This window comes from Diplotaxodon limnothrissa, linkage group LG6 (genome assembly GCF_057381915.1).
Source record: "Diplotaxodon limnothrissa isolate DT_005_m linkage group LG6, D_limnothrissa_male_GT1.1, whole genome shotgun sequence".
Taxonomy (NCBI): domain Eukaryota; kingdom Metazoa; phylum Chordata; class Actinopteri; order Cichliformes; family Cichlidae; genus Diplotaxodon; species Diplotaxodon limnothrissa.
Window position 1 is genome coordinate 43667496 of NC_140601.1, and position 19762 is coordinate 43687257.

A 19762-nucleotide genomic window follows, 5' to 3' on the forward strand; every position below is an offset into this window, starting at 1 on the left:
TTAATTTTTCCAAATACTTTTGAGCCTGAAACGAAGGCATTGTGTTAAAATACTTTAGTTTCTCATATTTTTATGCGGTCATTTTGTCCAACACACTGAATTAAAGCTGAACGTGTGCACTTCACCTGCATCAGAGCTGTTTCATTTAAAATTCATTGTGGTAATGTACCAACATTAGAAAATTTGTCTCAATCCAAATATTCATGGACCAAACTGTAAGTCTGTCAGCTCACTAAAATAAAAACAAACACCTTCAGATCCTGAAGGATGCATAAAACAAACAGCCCGGTGGAGCTAACAGAGCGGCAGGAACAGCTGGATGACTCCTGTGAACGGACGAAGGATAAACAAGAGGCTGTCAGATGTCCACAACCATCGTTTTGTGAATGTCCAATCCTCCCGCCACCTGCAGGAGACAACAGGAAGTGATGTCACACACTGTTTTTTCTTGTTTTTAACTGAATCGACTCTGTAAACAGAGGAGGCCCCGAGAGCTCCGTGAACTAACAGAAAGATTTTAAAGGTAATTCTGTGTTGATCTGGGAGCCGATGAGGTGACTTCAGTTCTGTGGGCGTCAAACAGACCTGTGAGGGTTCTGGATTCGAAATGAGCTGAAGAGGTCCTGCTGGTGCTGTAGAGCAGCGGTCCCCAACCCCGGGCCACGGACCGGTACCGGGCCGCGAGAGCCGAGGCTCGGGTGAGAAGTTTATGGTTTTCAGGGTTTTATTGTGAACTTGGTTTCCCTGGGTCTTATTTTGAAAGAAATGTTTAAACGTTACCATAGCGACCAGCAGAGATGGACAGTAACGCGTTACTGTAATCTGATTACTTTTTTCGAGTAACGAGTAAAGTAAGGGATTACTATTGCAAAAACGGTAATTAGATTACCGTTACTTTCCCGTAGGAACGCTGCGTTACTGCGTTACTAAAACCGTGATTTTTTGCGAGAATGTCTCATGACAGTGACGTAAGCGAGTGCGACGTTAGTGACAACAACTGTGTGCAGATCAACAGTGGATCATATATCGAGTGCAGAGAGAGTATGAGCGTGCAGCGTTTAAAGCGTGGAAGTACTGACCTTACTTTGAGTTTGATTCCATAAAAAGTGACAAAAACATTAGTGTCCGCTGTGCGTGGGAAGAAAACTTCTTTTTACAGCGAAAAAACCCCTAAACTTCCAACAAGCACCGAGTAGCTACGACGTAATGGGAAACTCACAGAGAAACTCGCGGATTCTTCCACTGACCGCGGCACACCTGCACCAGGGTAAACCTCCGCCTACCCCACTCCTGCTTTACAGGTGAAAATAGAGCAACAGGACCGCTGAGTCTTTGACTTTATTTATTTTCTGCTGTGTTTTACTTGCATCTATTTGAAAGACTGAGTGTAAACACAAAAAATATTTTATTTTATGAGCTGGAATGTGCAGAAAATAGGTTTACATGTTAAACTAATTTCTTCCAGTCAGAGAATGTTGCATATAATTAAATGTTTGCTTGATGCATAAAGTTAAAAGATTAAAACTAATAAAACAAGTTTTAAAAAGAGACTTTTCCATTTGATTACATTTTGTATGATGGATTATGCAGAAAAAGTAGAATTGGGCTGAAAGATCTATCGCTTTATCACCTACTCAGGTTGTAAATCGTGTTTTTAAAAAGTAACTAAGTAATTAATTACTTTTGAAAATAAGTAATCAGTAAAGTAACGGGATTACTTTTTTGGGGAAGTAATCAGTAATTAGTTACTGATTACTTTTTTCAAGTAACTTGAGCAACACTGGCGACCAGACAGCATTAAGGGCAGAGAGGAGGACGCTGCTAATAAAGTTACACAATCACACAGTGAATTCATGTTTATCATTATATTTACAGAACACCAGTTTCTGTCTCGGTTGAATCATTTTAATTTGTTGTGTTTGTCTGCGACACCTTAAAGGCCGGTCGGTGAAAATATTGTCAGACATAAACTGGTCAGTGGCACAAAAAAGGTTGGGGAGCGCTGAGTTAGATAATCCTTCCCTAAGCGACCTTCTCGGGTCTTTACTGTTGGAGCTTTCTCAGAATCAGTTTCTAACTTTTGATGCATGTTTTGAGCCGTGCTGGTCGCATGCACGCACACATGTGTTAGCACCATAACTCTGTCCTGGACCCAGTTTGCACTTCAACATCCTTTTTGACCTTTCATACAATAAATCTAGAAGTAATGGCCGTATCTGCAGCCCTCCTCCCTGCACATGAACTGAGATCAGCTGATTGAAGCCCAAATGTTTCATGTTTCTTTCTTTCTATTTGCTCCTCATTCAGGTAACTGAAGAACCTTTATAGCAGTTTTAAGTATAACACTTTACTGCATTACTAGGAAACGTAACGTGGTTGTAGCACAGATTACGGCGCGTTGCTTTGGTGCAGACTCCAGTTTGAGTCCAGGTGGTGAAACGAGTCACAAAAACTCACCGCGCAGAACTCCTCGAAGGAGATTCTGCCATCTCCATCTTTGTCGGCGCCGATGATAGTTTTGTCGACGATCTGCTGCAGCTGTGTGTCTTTCAGGTTGCTTCCCACCATCGTCTTTAGGACCTGGAAGAGTTCTCCATTGGAGATGTAACCGTCTTTGTCCATGTCGTAGATCCTAAAGGCAACTGAGGCCAAAGAAAATCACAGAGGAAATGTGAAGGTAAGTTTCAGTTCGATTCCATGTTATTTATGTAGCACACAATCAAAACAACAACATTCGCCTCAAGGTGTTTAAAAATCGAGCATAGTTTATGAACCATGATGGTTAAAGCTGAAGTGCTTACAACGCAGCCGCTGCTCCTTGTTTCCTTTCACGCTGAACTGAAAGACTCCTTCAATGAACTCTGTGGAAAAGGAAAATCATCACTGTTGTTGTTTAAGGCTGAAGAACAAGAAGATCAAAAGGTCTGAGATACGATCGTCTCCACGCAGAGACAAAACGCTCCGAGAACAAACCGAACGGCTCGGTGCCTGCTGGGTAATCCTGCACACGTTGTGTTCATCGATTAATTATATGACTCAGCGGATCAGAGATGATATAAATGTCAAACCTGGACTGAGTAACTGAATCATGAGGATATTATTGACTGTAAAAAGGTGTCAAACTGTATCTGTGTGATAGCGATGAGGCTGTAACGGCTGAGCTGCTGTTCGTCTTCTGTAAAAACTCTTTCGCACCTCTGAAGTCGACTTCCCCGTTTTCGTCGGTGTCGAATATATCGATGACTCGCTGCACGAGGGGGTTCTGCTGGAGCTCTGGCAGGGACATGAACTCCTCCACGCTCAGGGATCCGGAGTCATCCAGGTCGAGTTTCTTAAATCTCCTTCCCAGCCTCTTAATCTGATTAGCGTCTGAAATGAAACACAGAGAGAGAGAAGGTGGTTTCTAGAGGAGATCACATGACCAGAGGCTGTCTGTCAGCTCTACCAGCAGAGGACACGCCGCAGTTTAAACACCTGTCGTCCACCTGTGCCTCACTTCCTGCCTCTTCATCCTGTCAGACTTACCGGCTGCCTGCTTGGTGCTGCCCATGGCTGCTGGCTGGACTTCACGGCTGTAACGGCTGTGCTGCGGGAGCTCCCGGTGCCTCGCTCTAAGCCCTAACACCCGGTCATGTGACACATCTTTCAACACTAATCACTCTGCTGATGACCACGAACTGAGCGTGCTCAGAAGGAACAGGGCAGCCCGGCACTCCACGTCAGGAGATGATCTCACACACAAGAGCAAAGAAACTAGAACACTTTAAATAATCACATCTGATTAAATGCAGAAACTTTAACATGTCCTTTCTTTGGTCTCTGACTCTGAACGCCTCCACGATGGGACAGGCGTTGTTGTGCGTCTGCTGTGGTGAAACTGCAGCGGCCTGAAGGTGGACCACACGATGAACCAGAGATTTCACCACACACGCTTTAAAGAAAAGAAAAAAAGCAAACGTCCTTCACCGATATGTAGTTCTAACTATTAAAATATGTCCAAAGGTGTGACGATTACCTGTTTTTGAATTACTTGAACTGTACAGCTGATACCGTGAAAGTGTTCGACTCGTATATCCACTGATGAACGTATGAAGAGTCCCATATTACCTACATGTTGATGCTAGGCTCCTCTTTAAATAAACCTTTATTTAAAACTACATTGAACACGTGTGAATTCAGCTCACAGCAGAAACAAGCTGCAGCTCTACGTTACAGTCAGGACAAACCACATCAGGAGAAGTTTTGTTGTTTGTTTAAATCCTGAAGGCTCTGCATCACAGAACTGAGCTGAATATTTTGATTGGTGGGCTAGCTGAAGATGACGTGCTGCTTGGGGTCCAAGCCAGTGGGGGGTCCAGAGGGATAACATTCAGGCCTCAGCTGACCTGCATCCAGTGTTTGTTCTGATCCCATCGTCGCCATAAATTAACTCCATGTATTCACAAATCAGAAGGAGGAAACAAACTCTGACAAAAATTAAATGTTGGTTTAATAACAGCTCTGATCAGACTGCATTTGCTGGACATAGAAAAACCCGTTTACAGTACAAAGTTTGTGACCTCGAGGACAGAAAAATAAAATACTCTTTAAATCCAGATGGGCTGAGACCCTCATTAGTGTGTGATGGTTAACCATACAACACGCCTCACCCGTCCAGCCTGGGCGTGTTCTAATCCGACCTTTGCTCCTTGTTGATAAATATAAACCATAAAATCATAAAAAAAAGGGTGAGGAGGAAAGAAACCCTGTGAAAAGCTGCAGTCAAGTCCAGTTTGTCTCTAAACGAAGATTCACAGGAACGTCACACTGAGTCCATCACGTTCATATTCTGAGCCTCACAGCAGATTCTGTCCACTGGTGAGAACAGAGGTGAGTACAGACGATCGTGTTCGCACTGTTCGCACTGCAGGCAAGTCCAAACCAAACGTGAGTCCTCCTCTGTCTGTGGCAGACTGCTGGCTGACTCCTGGCATGGTAAGTGGTAAGTTATCCAGATATGGGCCAGGACTGGCATAGTTTGGTGTATGTGGCCCAGGCCCATAGAAAACAGGTCTGGCCCGGATCCGGCATCAAGCTGGCACTTCTGACTGACTGGTGTCGTGGCAGGGTGTATGTCAGCCAGATGTGGGCCAGGTCTGGCAATGATGGCACTATTTATGCTCCTATTTTAGTTAGAAGACCCAAATGCCATGTTGCAATACTATACTGCTATGGTAGCCAATGTTTCAAATGCAGGTTTGACAGGTTTGTGAGTGTACACTTTATCCAAAACCTAGAGACGGTTTTGCCACCAGGTGGCTGTAGCTCAGGAGGTAGAGCAGGTCACCTACTGATCGGCAGGTTAGTGGTTCAAGAGTGTGAATGTGTATGAATGTAGTGAGGAAGCACTCAGTTTAGAGAAAGCGTGTGATTGGGTGAATGTGGCATGTTGTATAGAGCGCTTTGAGTGATCTGGGAGAGTAGAAAGGCGCTATAAAAGAATCAGTCCATTCACTGTCTGAACAGAGTTTCGTCATCTTCCTTATCACTATTATGTTCCGGCACATGTTGTTATTACTTGGATTGATTAAGGTACACATTAGGCTGACATCTGGGGCCAGAGCTGAAACTGTTCTGGGCCAGCACAGGACTGCCAGTGTGTCTGCAACTGGCCTTGTGCTGGCCCATGTGTGGGCCACCAAAGGGCCGTCATTCTTTGCCGTGTGTGGGCCAGATCCGGGCCATATTAATGAAACTACACTTGCAAGAACAGCAAAGGGCTCACGTACGAGGACAGGACACCTCTGGGTTCTTTAACAACATCAAACAACTCAGTGTTCCAACATCTGGAAGAGGCTGCAGAGTTCATGTTGTATGTGAATCCACTTGCCATAATAACCACAATGCATCTGTGATGTTTATTGGCTTAATGGTGGCCTCTCTCAGAGGCAGTGGTAAAACATTGTCAGATTATGAGAGACAAGCCTGGGCTGTATTATAGATCACAGTAAGTTAAAGTTTAACAGTTTAGCTTGTTATTATATATAGCTCTGGTTGTACCAGAGCGCTGTGCCTCCTTTTGCCACTAGGTGGCAGGTTCCTTAACATGTGGCTGTTTTTATAGGCAAGGTGTGTTCCTCGTGTAATCTGTCTGTGTTTAGGTTTCACTGGTTTTATTCACAGTCGTTTTTGAGTTGTTTCTATGTGTGCTAGCTGTAGGATGTTAGATGTCTCCCCTAACACACATTCACAGACGCTGAGTGAGGTCTGTGGTGTGTTTTTGATTCTGAAAGGATTTGGTGGAGCACTTTGGGACTTTGTTTTTATGTTATTTTTTTCTTCACCTGAGGGTTCTTATTGTTTGTGTGGTGCCATTGCCGGTAGGAGGAGAGGATCAGTGATGGTCACCCAAATACCCACATATGGCAAGAGCAGAGTTTTGCTGTTGCCTGAATCAAATACACAGAAACCAAGGATATGTTGTCTGGCAGTGACACCAATAGCAGGAACCCCCAACATCCTTCTCACACTGAGGAATTAGAGGACAGAGGACTGCTGAGACTCTTGGACCGTAATTGTATTAACAGACCTCTCTGCATTGAATCATATCTGTTATTAACCTCTGTCTCTCTTCCACAGCATGTCTTTATCCTGTCTTCCTTCTCTCACCCCAACCAATCACAGCAGATGGCCCCGCCCCTCCCTGAGCCTGGTTCTGCTGGAGGTTTCTTCCTGTTAAAAGGGAGTTTTTCCTCCCCACTGTCACCAAAGTGCTGCTCATAGGGGGTCATATGATTGTTGGGTTTTTCTCTGTATGGATTATTGTACAATATAAAGCGCCTTGAGGCAACTGAAGTTAGGGAACTTGTGAGTTTCAAAGGGTACGATCATGAAACCGTTCCTGTAATAGAACAATCTGAGGACATAATGAGTAAGCACATGAAGTTGTCAGGATGGGCATCTGTCACATCTGTCAGAACTGCTACGTTATGACTACAACCCTAACACTTGTTCCTTACTTTTAAAATATGAAATGTAAACAAAATTTCAAATAAGATGCATTTCCTTTCTTTCTCCCTTAGAGTGCAGAAATGTCTGCAGCCACCAATCTACAGTCTGAAGATCAGTTTCTGTGCTCCATCTGTCTGGATGTGTTCACTGATCCAGTCACCACATCATGTGGACACAACTACTGCAAAAACTGCATCACTCAGCACTGGGATGTTAATGACAGCTGCCAGTGTCCCAAGTGTAACAAGGTGTTCAAGACAAGGCCTGAACTTCATGTTAACACTTTGCTGTCTGAGATGGTTGCTCAGAGACGTGAAGCTCAGCAGAAAGCCAGCAGCAGCAGCTCAGAGCAACAAGCTGCCAAACCAGGAGAAGTTCCCTGTGACGTCTGCACTGGACCCAGACTGAAGGCCCTGAAGTCCTGCCTGGTGTGTCTGACCTCCTACTGTCAGACTCACCTGGAGCCTCATCTGACAGCTACAAGTCTGAAAAGACATCAGCTGATTGAGCCTGTGGAGAACCTGGAAAGCAGGATGTGTAGGAAGCACGATAAACATCTGGAGCTGTTCTGTAAGATCGACCAGACATGTGTCTGCATGCTCTGCTCTGTTCTAGATCACAAGGCTCATGAAGTTGTTCCTCTGAGAGAAGAATACGAAGGAAAGAAGGCAGAGCTGGAGAAGACAGAGGCTGAGATTCAGCAGATGATCCAGAAGAGACGACTGAAGATTCAGGAGATCAAAGAGTCGGTGAAGATGAGGAAAGATGCTGCAGACAGACAGAAAGCAGAAGGTGTTCAGGTCCTCACGGCTCTGATGGAGTCTGTTGAGAGACGCCTGAAGGAGCTCATAAAGGAGATCGAAGACAAACAGGAAACTACAGAGAAACAGGCTGAAGGACTCATCAAAGATCTGGAACAGGAAATCTCTGAGCTGATGGAGAGAAGCTCTGAGGTGGAGCAGCTCTCACGCTCTGAAGACCACCTCCACCTCCTCCAGAGCTTCTCCTCCCTGAAAGCTGCTCTATGCACCAAGGACTGGACAGAGGTCAGAGTCCGTCCACCATCATATGAGGGGACTGTGGGGAGAGCTGTGGAGACACTCAGGAAAGACATGAAGAAGCTGTTTGAGGCTGCAGAGCTGAAGAGGGTCCAGCAGGATGCAGTGGACGTGACTCTGGATCCTGATACAGCAAATCCTTATCTCATCCTGTCTGATGATGGAAAACAAGTGAATCATGGTGATGTGAGGAAGAAACTTCCGGACAACCCAGAGAGATTTTCTTACTGTGTTTGTGTTTTAGCAGAGCAGAGTTTCTCTTCAGGCAGATTTTACTTTGAGGTTCAGGTTAAAGGAAAGTCTGACTGGGACTTAGGAGTGTCCACAGAGTCGATCAACAGGAAGGGAAAAATCAGACTGATTCCTCAAAATGGTTTCTGGACTGTGTGGCTTAGAAATGGAAGTGAGTACAGTGCTTGTGCCGCCCCTCCGGTCCGTCTCTGTCTCCGGTCTGGTCCTGAGAAGGTGGGGGTGTTTGTGGACTATGAGGAGGGTCTGGTCTCCTTCTATGACGTAGATGCTGCAGCTCTGATCTACTCGTTCACTGGCTGCTCCTTCACAGAGAAGCTCCACCCGTACTTCAGTCCTGGGCTTTATCAAGGTGTGAAAAACTCTGCACCACTGATCATCTGTCCTGTCAATCAAATTGAGTAACAACGTATTTGAATTGATGAGATGATTTATTTTCATTAAAGGGAATAAATAATCAGGTCCTGTTTGCATGCTTTTATTTTCTAAGCATTCTCATTACTAACAGTGTTTTTAACTGATGTCCTCCCTTAGAAGGGGCACCACATTGATGTAATACACTCAAAAAGCTACATGAAGAATTGTTTCGTTTCATAACATGTAACAATTCTCAAGAATAGTAACAAAAGGTAGCTGATGTCATAGCATGTCATTGTCTTCATGGTCTGCAGAAAATGATGTGTGTTAATTTTTTTTAGTGTAACTCATATCATGTAAAAATGTCTTATTTTGGGGTATTTTGTGTCTTTACCCACATAGCAAAATTGGTATGGCCTGGATCTGGCCCACGCAATGTGCTTACACATGGCCCAGACATGGCAAAGAATGACGGCCCTTTGGTGGCCCAGATCTGGTTTGCCAGATGTGGCCCATACATGGGGCAGCACAAGGCCAGTTGTAGACACACTGCTAGCCCTGTGCTGGCCTAGAACAGTTTCAGCTCTGGCCCCAGATGTCGGCCTAATGTGTACCTTAATTAAGCCATGTAATAAGAACATGTGCCGGAACATAATAGTGCAAAAGTAAGATGACGAAACTCTGTTCAGACAGTGAATGAACTGATTCTTATATAGCGCTTTTCTAGTCTCCCAGATTACTCAAATTGCTCTATATAACATGATATATTCTCAATCACACGCTATCTGTAAACTGAGTGCTTCCTAACTACATTCATACACATTCACACTCTTGACATGCAGCCTGGAGGATCACACAGAGATCGAACCACTAACCTTCTGAATCAGTGGGTGACCTTCTCTACCTCCTGAGCTACAGCCACCTGGTGGCAAACATGAGTAAACCCTCACTAGGTTTTGGATAAACTGTACACTCACAAACCTGTCAAACCTGCGTTTGAAACATTGGCTACCATAGCAGTATAGTATTGCAACATGGCATTTGGGTCTTCTAACTAAAATAGGAAAATAGGAACATAAACAGTGCCATCATTGCCAGACCTGGCCCACATCTGGCTGACATACACCCTGCCATGACACCAGTCAGTCAGAAGTGCCAGCTTGATGCCGGATCCAGGGACGACCTGTTTTCTGTGAGCCTAGGCCACATACACCAAACCACAATCATGCCAGATGTGGCATGCTATCGCATAAACAGTGCTATCTACACCAGGCCTGGCCCATATCTGGATGACATACGTCTTATCATGCCAGAAGTCAGTCAGCAGTGCCGGCTTGATACCAGATCCAGGCCAGACCTGCCTGTTATGTGGGTATAAGCAGTTTTAGTATTTTAATGAAAACTGACAATATAGATTCAGTGAAATCTGAAAATATGTGATTGTAACAAACACGAACTGTTAAACAATGAATGGTGATGTTGAAATGTTGTAACATGGAGCGAACAATGATTTGAATAAAACCCTGGTTCACAGGATGACACACTGCTCCATTTCTAACCTCTGTCTCTCTTCCACAGCATGTCTTTATCCTGTCTTCCTTCTCTCACCCCAACCAATCACAGCAGATGGCCCCGCCCCTCCCTGAGCCTGGTTCTGCTGGAGGTTTCTTCCTGTTAAAAGGGAGTTTTTCCTTCCCACTGTCGCCAAAGTGCTGCTCATAGGGGGTCATATGATTGTTGAGTTTTTCTCTCTATGTATTATTATATTATATACTGTACAATACAAAGCGCCTTGAGGCGACTGTTGTTGTGATTTGGCGCTGTATAAATAAAATTGAATTGAATTGAGATGCTCTCAAACTTTCAGCTCACTGTGAATGCAGCACCAGGGTTCACAGATCCGATGCCATATTTGATACTTTTAGCTTTACTTTATAATAAATTCTGATTTTAGCTGTTTTCTGTGAAGAGCAGGAACTGATTGTAATTTTACCTTCTTCATTAACCCTGATGTGGTTCCTGTCTGTGTCCAGCAGAGGGCTGCAACAGTTTCAAGGAGAGTTTGAAGTGTGCACACAGCTCAACTTCCTCTGCAATAAAAACATGAATGACAGAAAGAGAGAAGCTTTGCAGAGGAAAGGATCAAAAACACTGCTGCTCGGGTTTGAGAAAACTGAAGGCGCACACACATTTTAAACTCCTGTTCCAGATGTGTGTACCTCTAATCATGTGTGAATGAAACAAGCCTAACATTGCAGGAGGAGGCGGAGCCACAAAGAGGAGAGTCAGCATCATTTTCCAGAAATGAAAGTTAAAGTTAGTGAGAGTAACAGCACAGCTGCAGTCACAGATCTGTGCATTTGTGAAGAAAATCAGACCGAATTCATCTCCTCTTTCTAAACAACTGACTCAAAAACTGGTGAGTACAGCTGATGACATTTAATGTTTAACATACAGCATTAACGCAAAACTTTTCTTTTTATTCATATTTTATTATATGTGTGTGGGGGTGCACAAGTATGTTATATATCTGTACATTTGTATATCTTTTGACATGTTCCTGGAGTTATTAAAAAATACATGTAACAAATTGTAATGAAGGTGAATTTCTGATGAACAGGGCATAAACAATAAGAAAAAATGCAGACTCTTAGTTACTAAATAGTGGAAAGGAGGTGGGATTAAATAAGCTCATGCTTCTTCCTTCTCATTTTTGAACATGTAAATTAGTTATAATTATTATTGCTTTGTTTTCCTTTTTTTGTTTGTCTCTTTTTGACTATTTTAATGTTCAAAATAAAGATTCAGCACTATACAATTTCACACTGGCATGTCAGAATAATTCAAGTGGAGGCTTAAATTAAACTAGAATAATGTGATCAGCAGTAACATCAATTACATCTACAAGTGCATAATCAACAACACTGAATTAATTTCTTTCTAAAAATGTGTTTTTGACACTTTCACTTTAGTTTTCAGAGACGTCTGCTGCCTCAGTCTGACATGTGACAGTATCAAATCAAAGAAAATAAGTTCAATGTCTCCGAAAAGATTAAACTCATGTTGTGCCAAGTGCAGGTTACTATAATCAGGTCCGAACCTGCAGGAGGCAACAAACAGAGCCGTTTGAGGTGGGGCAGAGCTGAAAGACAGAGCAGCTTCAGAGTCACATTATTATATTCTGCACCTGTGGTGTCCTAGTTGTGTTTCCTATTGTTGCTGCTCAGACTTTGTTGCATTCCCAATGTAAACCACCAAATATGTTTAATTAGAGTTGAACTTTTAATGCTCTGACTTCTGTTCTCAGAGCGCAGACATGTCCGCTGCCAGCAATCTGCGAGCTGAAGATCAGTTTCTGTGCGCCATCTGTCTGGAGGTGTTCGTCGATCCAGTCACCACACCATGTGGCCACAACTTCTGCAAAAGATGCATCACTCAGCACTGGGATGTTAATATGTCCTGCTGCTGTCCCATGTGTAAGGAGACGTTCAACACGAGACCTCAGTTGAAGGTCAACACTTTGCTTTCTGGCATAGTTTTTCAGCTCAAACGAGAAGCTCAGAAGAAAGTCAACAGCAGCAGCTCAGAGCAACAAGCTGCCAAACCGCAACTTCCCTGCAACGTCTTCACTGGAGCCAGACCAAAGGCCCTGAAGTCCTGCCGTGAGACACGCCTGGACCCTCGTCAACATCTGTACGGAGAGTTGGAAAGAGAGAGTGAGCTAGCGAGAGAGAGACAGCAAGATGTTTGGAGCGAGCTAGAAAGAGAGTGTGAGCTAGCGAGAGAGTTACAGGAAGAACAACGGCAGGATCTGTTGCTTGAGCTAGAACGAGAGAGTGAGCTAGCGAGAGAGAGACAGCAAGATCTATGGAGCGAGCTAGAACGAGAGAGTGAGCTAGCGAGAGAGTTACAGGAAGAGCAACGGCAGGATCTGTTGCTTGAGTTAGAACGAGAGAGTGAGCTAGCGAGAGAGTTACAGGAAGAGCAACGGCAGGATCTGTTGCTTGAGCTAGAACGAGAGAGTGAGCTAGCGAGAGAGAGACAGCAAGATCTATGGAGCGAGCTAGAACGAGAGAGTGAGCTAGCGAGAGAGTTACAGGAAGAGCAACGGCAGGATCTGTTGCTTGAGCTAGAACGAGAGAGTGAGCTAGCGAGAGAGAGACAGCAAGATCTATGGAGCGAGCTAGAGATGTAGAGAGACAGAGCAAATATATAGATAGAGTTGATTTAGATTTTCCAAAACCCTTTTATCAATAAAAACAGACAGCTAAAGATTTGAGAACAGAAGTAATAATCCAAACAAAAAAAATATTTCTTTTTCAAGTGAATATTAAATCAACCACAATGTCTGTTTTTATCGAACATGTAAAGCCAAGGATGAAAGTCTGTAGAGTAAATAATCTCAATCTAAATAAAAAGTCAGAACTGCTTCTCCTGGAGCCCAAACACAGACTGTGATCTCCTGAAATCCAGGAAAGAGTGGAACACAGTTTCCCCTTTACAACATACTGGAGAATTTCATCATGGCTGGGATTTCAAACAAAGATAAAAGCATTTACAGCGACTGCACCAAGTAAAACCCTCCATTGTAGATTTCCAGCCTCTTTGGGTCTCCATGTATTCATCTGAAACCATTCCCAGATGGTCTCTCCATGCACTCTAAGAAATGAAATGTTATATTTACCTGGTGTTGGCTTTCACTGCAGTATAGTATCACTTCCTGTTCCTGATGCATTGCACAGTGGTGTTTTGTGTATGCCATTTAATTAAAAACTTTGTTGTTACACAGTGCAATGGTCAATTCCTTGATCCAATACAGACGCTCTGCTGAATCACCCACTAATTGTGTTCAAAGAATTCATTCATCGACTTAGAGCATCAAATCACAACAACAGTCGCCTCAAGGTGCTTTATATTGTAAGGTAGACCCTACAATAATAGATACAGAGAAAAACTCAACAATCATATGACCCCCTATGAGCAAGCACTTTGGTGACAGTGGGAAGGAAAAACTCCCTTTTAACAGGAAGAAACCTCCAGAACCAGGCTCAGGGAGGGGCGGGGCCATCTGCTGCGACCGGTTGGGGTGAGAGAAGGAAGACAGGATAAAGACATGCTGTGGAAGAGAGACTGTTAATAGGAAAATTGTACTTAGTAGTCAGTATAATCTTTTAATGATATAAGTTTGCATATGGTAGAATACTGCATGTAATCATTTGTGTGTAGAAGTATATAGTTGGTGGCATATTGAAAGAATGTCTCATCTTAGGGGGCCTGTAACACTTCAAGGTGTTCTAGCGTCCACCCCCACATCCTGGGAGCATGGAAAGAGGTCGTACCTTGTTTTATTGTTTTATCGTAGCTATGTCTGTTTTAGTCTAAGTGCCTTTTGTTTAGATGAACTGCTGGACTTCTTCACTGTGTTATCTAGGGTGAACCATCTAGGGTGAGGGGGAGACTACCCTCTTTATGACCAAGGATGTTCTTTTTGTGCTGTTATATGACCCTTTGATCAGCAGGGCACCACACACACACACAAGCACCCACTGAAGTATAAATAAAGGGGCAGTTTCTCAGTGCGAGTCTCAGTCTGGAGGCTGCCCTTGCTAGCAAGAAGTTCTGTGTGTTTCTCTTCTCTGAGTCTTTACTGAAGAAGTGTTTTAGAGTATATTTCCTTAACAGAGACAGAGGTTAATAAAAAGTAACAAGTATGACAAGTATGATTCAGTGCAGAGAGGTCTATTAACACATGAGGTATGTCGCAATTAAGGGGCCAAATCATTTGAAGGTCGATTATGCCACAGCCGGGCGACAAAGGCTGTCCCAATTCAAAGACTGCTCCAAATGCGGCCGACAAATCCATCTTTCATTTCCCTGAATTTGAAGGATGGGTCGGGTGTATCCTTCTTGGCCCAACCCATCCCAGAATTCATAGCGCGGCCCAGCCAATTCCAGTTTCCAACAATGGCGGCAGCTACTTAGCTTTAATATTACTCTTATTAATCTTTCTGGGTCACAAAATAAACTTTTATGATATTTTCAGGTGAGAATGTAGCTGTGTAAACTTCTAATATCTGCTCAATTTATTAAGATGTCACATGTTTGCAAAAGTGCTCCGACATTTTCTGAGACGTCTGTTACTCACCAGCTCGATATCTGACCGGGAGGTCGAGGCTCACTAGAGCCAGTGAGAACAGCAGATTCCCAGCACATCGTTTTCAGACCCATGCGGTCTTTCGCTACTCAGGTTAAACATGATATATATATTATTGTTTGGCTTTTTTCAATACCATGTTTTATTTGTTCCTGAGTCAAAAGGGCTTGGCTGAGATTAAAGTTATAGTTTTTTATCCATGCATTTTCTTCCGCTTATCCGAGGCACTGGACCCCCAATGTACAGGCAGCAACGCGAGGAGATACTAGAATACCCACCCCAGCCCGCCACCTCTCACCGGGGGCAAATCCAGACTAAGACAGAGTCCAGCCGCTCTCTGGGAGACTGGTTCCAACGCCATGCGTTGAGGCGAGCCCGAATATATCTAGCCAGTACCTCTCAACCTCACACACTAACTCAGGTTCCTTCCCTAACAGAGAGGTGACATTCCATGTTGCTGCCCGGCACATGATGCATCGGACCCCTACGGCACCTCCTGTGGGTGGTGGGCCTGCAGGAGGATGGGTCGATGTCCCCTTTTCGGGCTGTGCCTAGTGGGCCCCATGGACTAAGGCCTGGCCACCAGACGCTCACCCTCAGGCACCCAACCAGGGCTTGGCTCCATGGTGGGGCCCCAGTAACCCTATCCCAGGCAGGGTGAACTGTTCCCTCGTTTTCATATAAGGGTCTTCTGAATCGCTCTTTGTCTGTTCCTCTCCTAGGACCAATTTGCCATGGGAGACCCTACCAGGGGCAGAAACCCCGGACAACATAGCCCCTGGGATCCCTGGGACACACAAACCCCACCACCACGATAAGGTAGCGATTCGCGGAGGGAATAAACACTGAATAAACGTCAAACAGAAAACTGAATAAACAGAAGCATGTCCTATTATATTTTAAATAGCAAAGAGCAGATGGCTGAGTTTATTAAACTCCATGAACACACTTGGTGACACAAATCTGAAGGGTAGACCCTCCCATTTCACAGCCTCGCAGTTCTGGCCTTCTTGGCCTTTAAAGGACTCGGCCCACGTAGACTGCGAAGGCCGTGTCCAATATAGGAGAAATCTGTTCTCTCTTTTTAGTCCCTGTCAGTACTCTTGCTGCAGCATTTTGTATTAACTGGAAATATACTGTTAAAAATGACTCCAAGGTTCCTCACAGTGTTACTGGAGGCCAAGGTAATGCCATCCAGAGTAAGAATCTGGTTAGATACCATATTTCTAAGCTTTTCAGGGCTGAGTACAATAACCTCAGTTTGATCTGAATTAAGAAGCAGAAAGTTAGCGGCCATCCAGGTCTTTATGTCTTTAAGACATTCCTGCAGTTTAACTCATTGGTGTGTGTTATCTGGCTTCATGGACAGATAGAGCTGGGTGTCATCTGCATACTGCACTACTGCCAGCTTGAAGGCCTGTGGTACATAGCTGATTATTAGAGATAGGTTGATCATATTTAAGATCGAAGAATTAATTAATGGCAGGACTTCTTTGAGCAGTTTTGTAGGAATGGGGTCTAAAAGACACATTGATGGTTTGGAGGAAGTAATTATTGAAGTTAACTCAGAAAGATCAATTGGAGAGAAAGCGTCTAAATGAACATCAAAGGTACTGAAAGTAGCTGTAGATACATCTGTGAGATGATTATGAGTAATATTTTTCTCTAATGATTGTGAAGGTTCTCAGTCATCCAGGTCATCGTAGTCTAAGGAGCTTGGAAAGAAAAGCGTCTGGTTGGCTCAACAGAGCTCTGACTGTTTGTCAGCCTGGCTACAGAGCTGAAGAGAAACCTGGGGTTGTTCTTATTTTCTTCAATCAGTGATGAATAGTAAGATGTTCTGGCTTTAAAAGTAACAAACTATTTCTCCAGGCTAAATGATGATCCTCTAAATTTGTGACACGCCATTTCCTCTCCAGCTTACGAGTCGTCTGCTTTAGGCTACGAGTTTGAGAATTATACCACGGAGTCAGGTACTTCTGATTTGAACATTTCTTTTTCAGAGGAACAGATTTGTACGCAGTTAAGTGAAATTATTAACAAGATAATTGACCTCTGCTGGAGTAGCATTCAGGTACTGAAGAAGATAATCCCCTGCACCTCCATTTAAACTAACATAATCATCCTGCTGCAACCAGGTTTCTGTAAGGCAGAGTAAATCAATTTGTTGATCAATTATTAAGTCATGTACTAACAGAGACTTGGAGGAGAGAGACCTGATATTTAATAATCCACATTTCACTGTGTTACTCTTTGGTTCAGATGTGGATACTGTATTGTTCTTTCTTTGTGATTGTTTATGTTTAAGTTGTTTGTTTCTGGTTTTAGTTTGTTTTTGTCTGTTTGGGAGCTGACACAGTCTCTATGGAGATGGGTTTTTGGGGGGGTAGCAGGAGGAGAGAAGCTGCAGAGAGGCGTGTAAGACTGCAGCTCTGCTTCCTGGTCCCAACTCTGGATAGTCATATTTTGGGGGGTTTAATAAATTTGTCCATGTTTCTAGAAATGAGAGCTGCTCCATCCAAAGTGGGATGGATGCCGTCTCTCCTAACAAGACCAGGTTTCCTCCAGAAGGTTTGCCAATTATCTATGAAGCCCACATCGTTTCTGGGACACCACTCAGACAGCCAGCAGTTTAAGGAGAACATGCGGCTAAACATGTCACTCCTGGTCTGATTGGGGAGGGGACCAGAGAAAACTACAGAGTCCGACATTGTTTTGGCAAAGTTGCACACCGATTCAATATTGATTTTAGTGACCTCCGATTGGCGTAACCGGGTATCATTACTGCCGACGTGAATTATGATCTTACTGAATTTACGTTTCCCCTTAGCCAGCAGTTTTAAATTTCCTTCAATGTCGCCTGCTCTGGCCCCTGGAAGACAATTGACTATGGTTGCCAGTGTGTCTAGCTTCACATGTCTGAGAACAGAATCGCCAATTACCAGAGTTTGACCCCCGGCGGGTGTGTCACCGAGTGGGGAAAAACGGTTAGACACATGAACGGGTTGGTGGTGTACCTGGGGCTTCTGTTTAGGACTATGCTTCCTCCTCACCGTCACCCAGCCGACCTGTTTTCCTGGCTGCTCGGGACAATCTGCCGGGGGACAGCTAGCGGGGCCCACACTACCTTCGGCTACAGGGGCCTGATTAGCTACGTGCTTATCAAGTCTACAATTCAGGGATCCTGGCCTTTAGAGCTGAAAATAGGCTACATTTATTACAAGTATCATTACTGCTAAAACATGGCGAGGAGTAACTAACCATCTGACACAATGAGCAGGAAAGTGTAGGCAGGACAGGTGAAGAGGCCATGCTGCTAGCGAGTCGGCTACGAGCTAAGCTAAGCTAGCAAATTCATAAAGACACAGTAAATAATTCAGTTCAATTCAATGTTATTTATATGGAGCCAAATCACAACAACGGTCACCTCAATGCGCTTTATATTGTAAGGTAGACCCTACAATAATAGATACTGTGAACATAATTAGTGGGGGAATCAACAGGGAGTGTACTTTGGATAAAGCATGTGAAGATTAGACTATGAAATAAGACATTATCGGCTGCTATAACTGATCATCATATATTGCCTTATAGGTTGGAGAACATTGAGAACACTGTTTAATTGGTTTAAATTTGATTTGACAGATCAAGGTTATTTTGTGTCATTCATTAACTATCATTTTGAACGCATAAAGGTTACACCTGGGGTTCCTCAGGGTTCTGTTCTTGCACCGCTTTTGTTTAATATCGAGATGCCTGCTTTAGCTGGGATTATGAAGCATTATGTCATCCGGGGAAGGGTGGCTTTTCGGAGTTTGTCTTGTTTTGCATGAGTTGCTGTGTTTTTGTTCTTTTGATTTTTGCATGCTTGTTTTTATCGTGACACGCCTGTTTGACTTGTTCCTGGGAGACACCCCAACCTAGACACTAAATAATCTCACCTGTTAGAGTTTATGCATTTGACGGACTCTAGCGCTAACCAATCAGGACAAGCCTGGCAGGCACCTAAGACCAATAACGGGGGCCTGGCAGGAGAGATGAATTCAAATTCTCGTTGCCCCTTGCCAGGGTTGTTTTAATGTTTCTCTCATTCCTCCGGCTGTATCTTCCTACTTTAATTAATGTATTCTGTAAATCCAGCAGTAAAGCTGTGTCTTGAGTTTCATGGAGACCTGCCGGGGAGTCCTCCATTTTGGATCCTATTGCTGCCTCCCTCACACACGCCATCATGACAATCATATTACAAAAGCTTTGAAATGGTTGCACTGGCTTCCTGTATGTAAAAGAACTGATTTGGAAATACTGTTAATGGGTCATGATCACTAAACGGTCTTGGGCCTCAACACGTTGCTAACTTACTTGAGGGCTATGAGGCTTCGAAGCCTCTTAGTTCCTCGGGAACAGGCTTACTTAATATTCCAGGAGCTCGGACCAAACAAGGTGAGACAGCATTTAGTGTTTATGCTTCCCTCAAACCTGCAGTGTGTGGAATCTATTAGCTTTTAAAATCAGGGCTGAAATCTTTGTCTTTTTGTAGCTTTTATGTTAAATTTTAACTTAAACTTTTAAATGATTGCATTCTTGATTTTAATGTTTTCCTTTTCTATATATTTGGGATTGTTCTGTCTTTGTGAAGCACGCTGAATTGCTTTTGTATGTGTTATATAAATAAAGCTGAGTTTGTCCGATGGATTTTCTTCGATCAATGATGAATAGTGAGATGTTCTAGCCTTAGAAGGGCTTTTTTACAGGCCTTCAACTGACATCGCTTCAGTCCAGCGCATGCACTTTGGATATTAATATATAAATACATATATATATATACATATATATATATATATATATATATATATATAAATTTTATTATTGCAGTCAAGCAGTACAGTCCCAGTGGTTCTGTATAGCAGTTTATTCACAGTAACACTTTTTACTCCTCAGTTCAAGACATAACAAA

The 19762-nt window shown here is 43.6% G+C and overlaps 2 protein-coding genes and 1 pseudogene across 2 annotated transcripts; 1 reads left to right on the forward strand and 2 right to left on the reverse strand.

The window, feature by feature from the left end:
• Positions 1 to 350: 350 nt before the first annotated feature.
• On the reverse strand, positions 351 to 3550 carry ppp3r1b (protein phosphatase 3 (formerly 2B), regulatory s1ubunit B, alpha isoform, b). Its single transcript, XM_085355320.1, has 5 exons — positions 3526 to 3550; positions 3196 to 3369; positions 2802 to 2861; positions 2458 to 2642; positions 351 to 406 (listed from the first exon to the last, which is right to left on the reverse strand). Exons 1-5 carry the CDS (start codon positions 3548 to 3550, stop codon positions 359 to 361), a joined length of 492 nt encoding a protein of 163 aa, XP_085211446.1. The 3' UTR covers positions 351 to 358.
• A 3520-nt stretch (positions 3551 to 7070) lies between these two features.
• On the forward strand, positions 7071 to 8702 carry LOC146631329 (E3 ubiquitin-protein ligase TRIM21-like). The gene has a single exon (XM_085355296.1). The coding sequence runs from the start codon at positions 7071 to 7073 to the stop codon at positions 8700 to 8702; it is 1632 nt and encodes a 543-aa protein (XP_085211422.1).
• A 6702-nt stretch (positions 8703 to 15404) lies between these two features.
• Positions 15405 to 18120, reverse strand: LOC146631330 (uncharacterized; annotated as a pseudogene).
• Positions 18121 to 19762: the final 1642 nt, after the last annotated feature.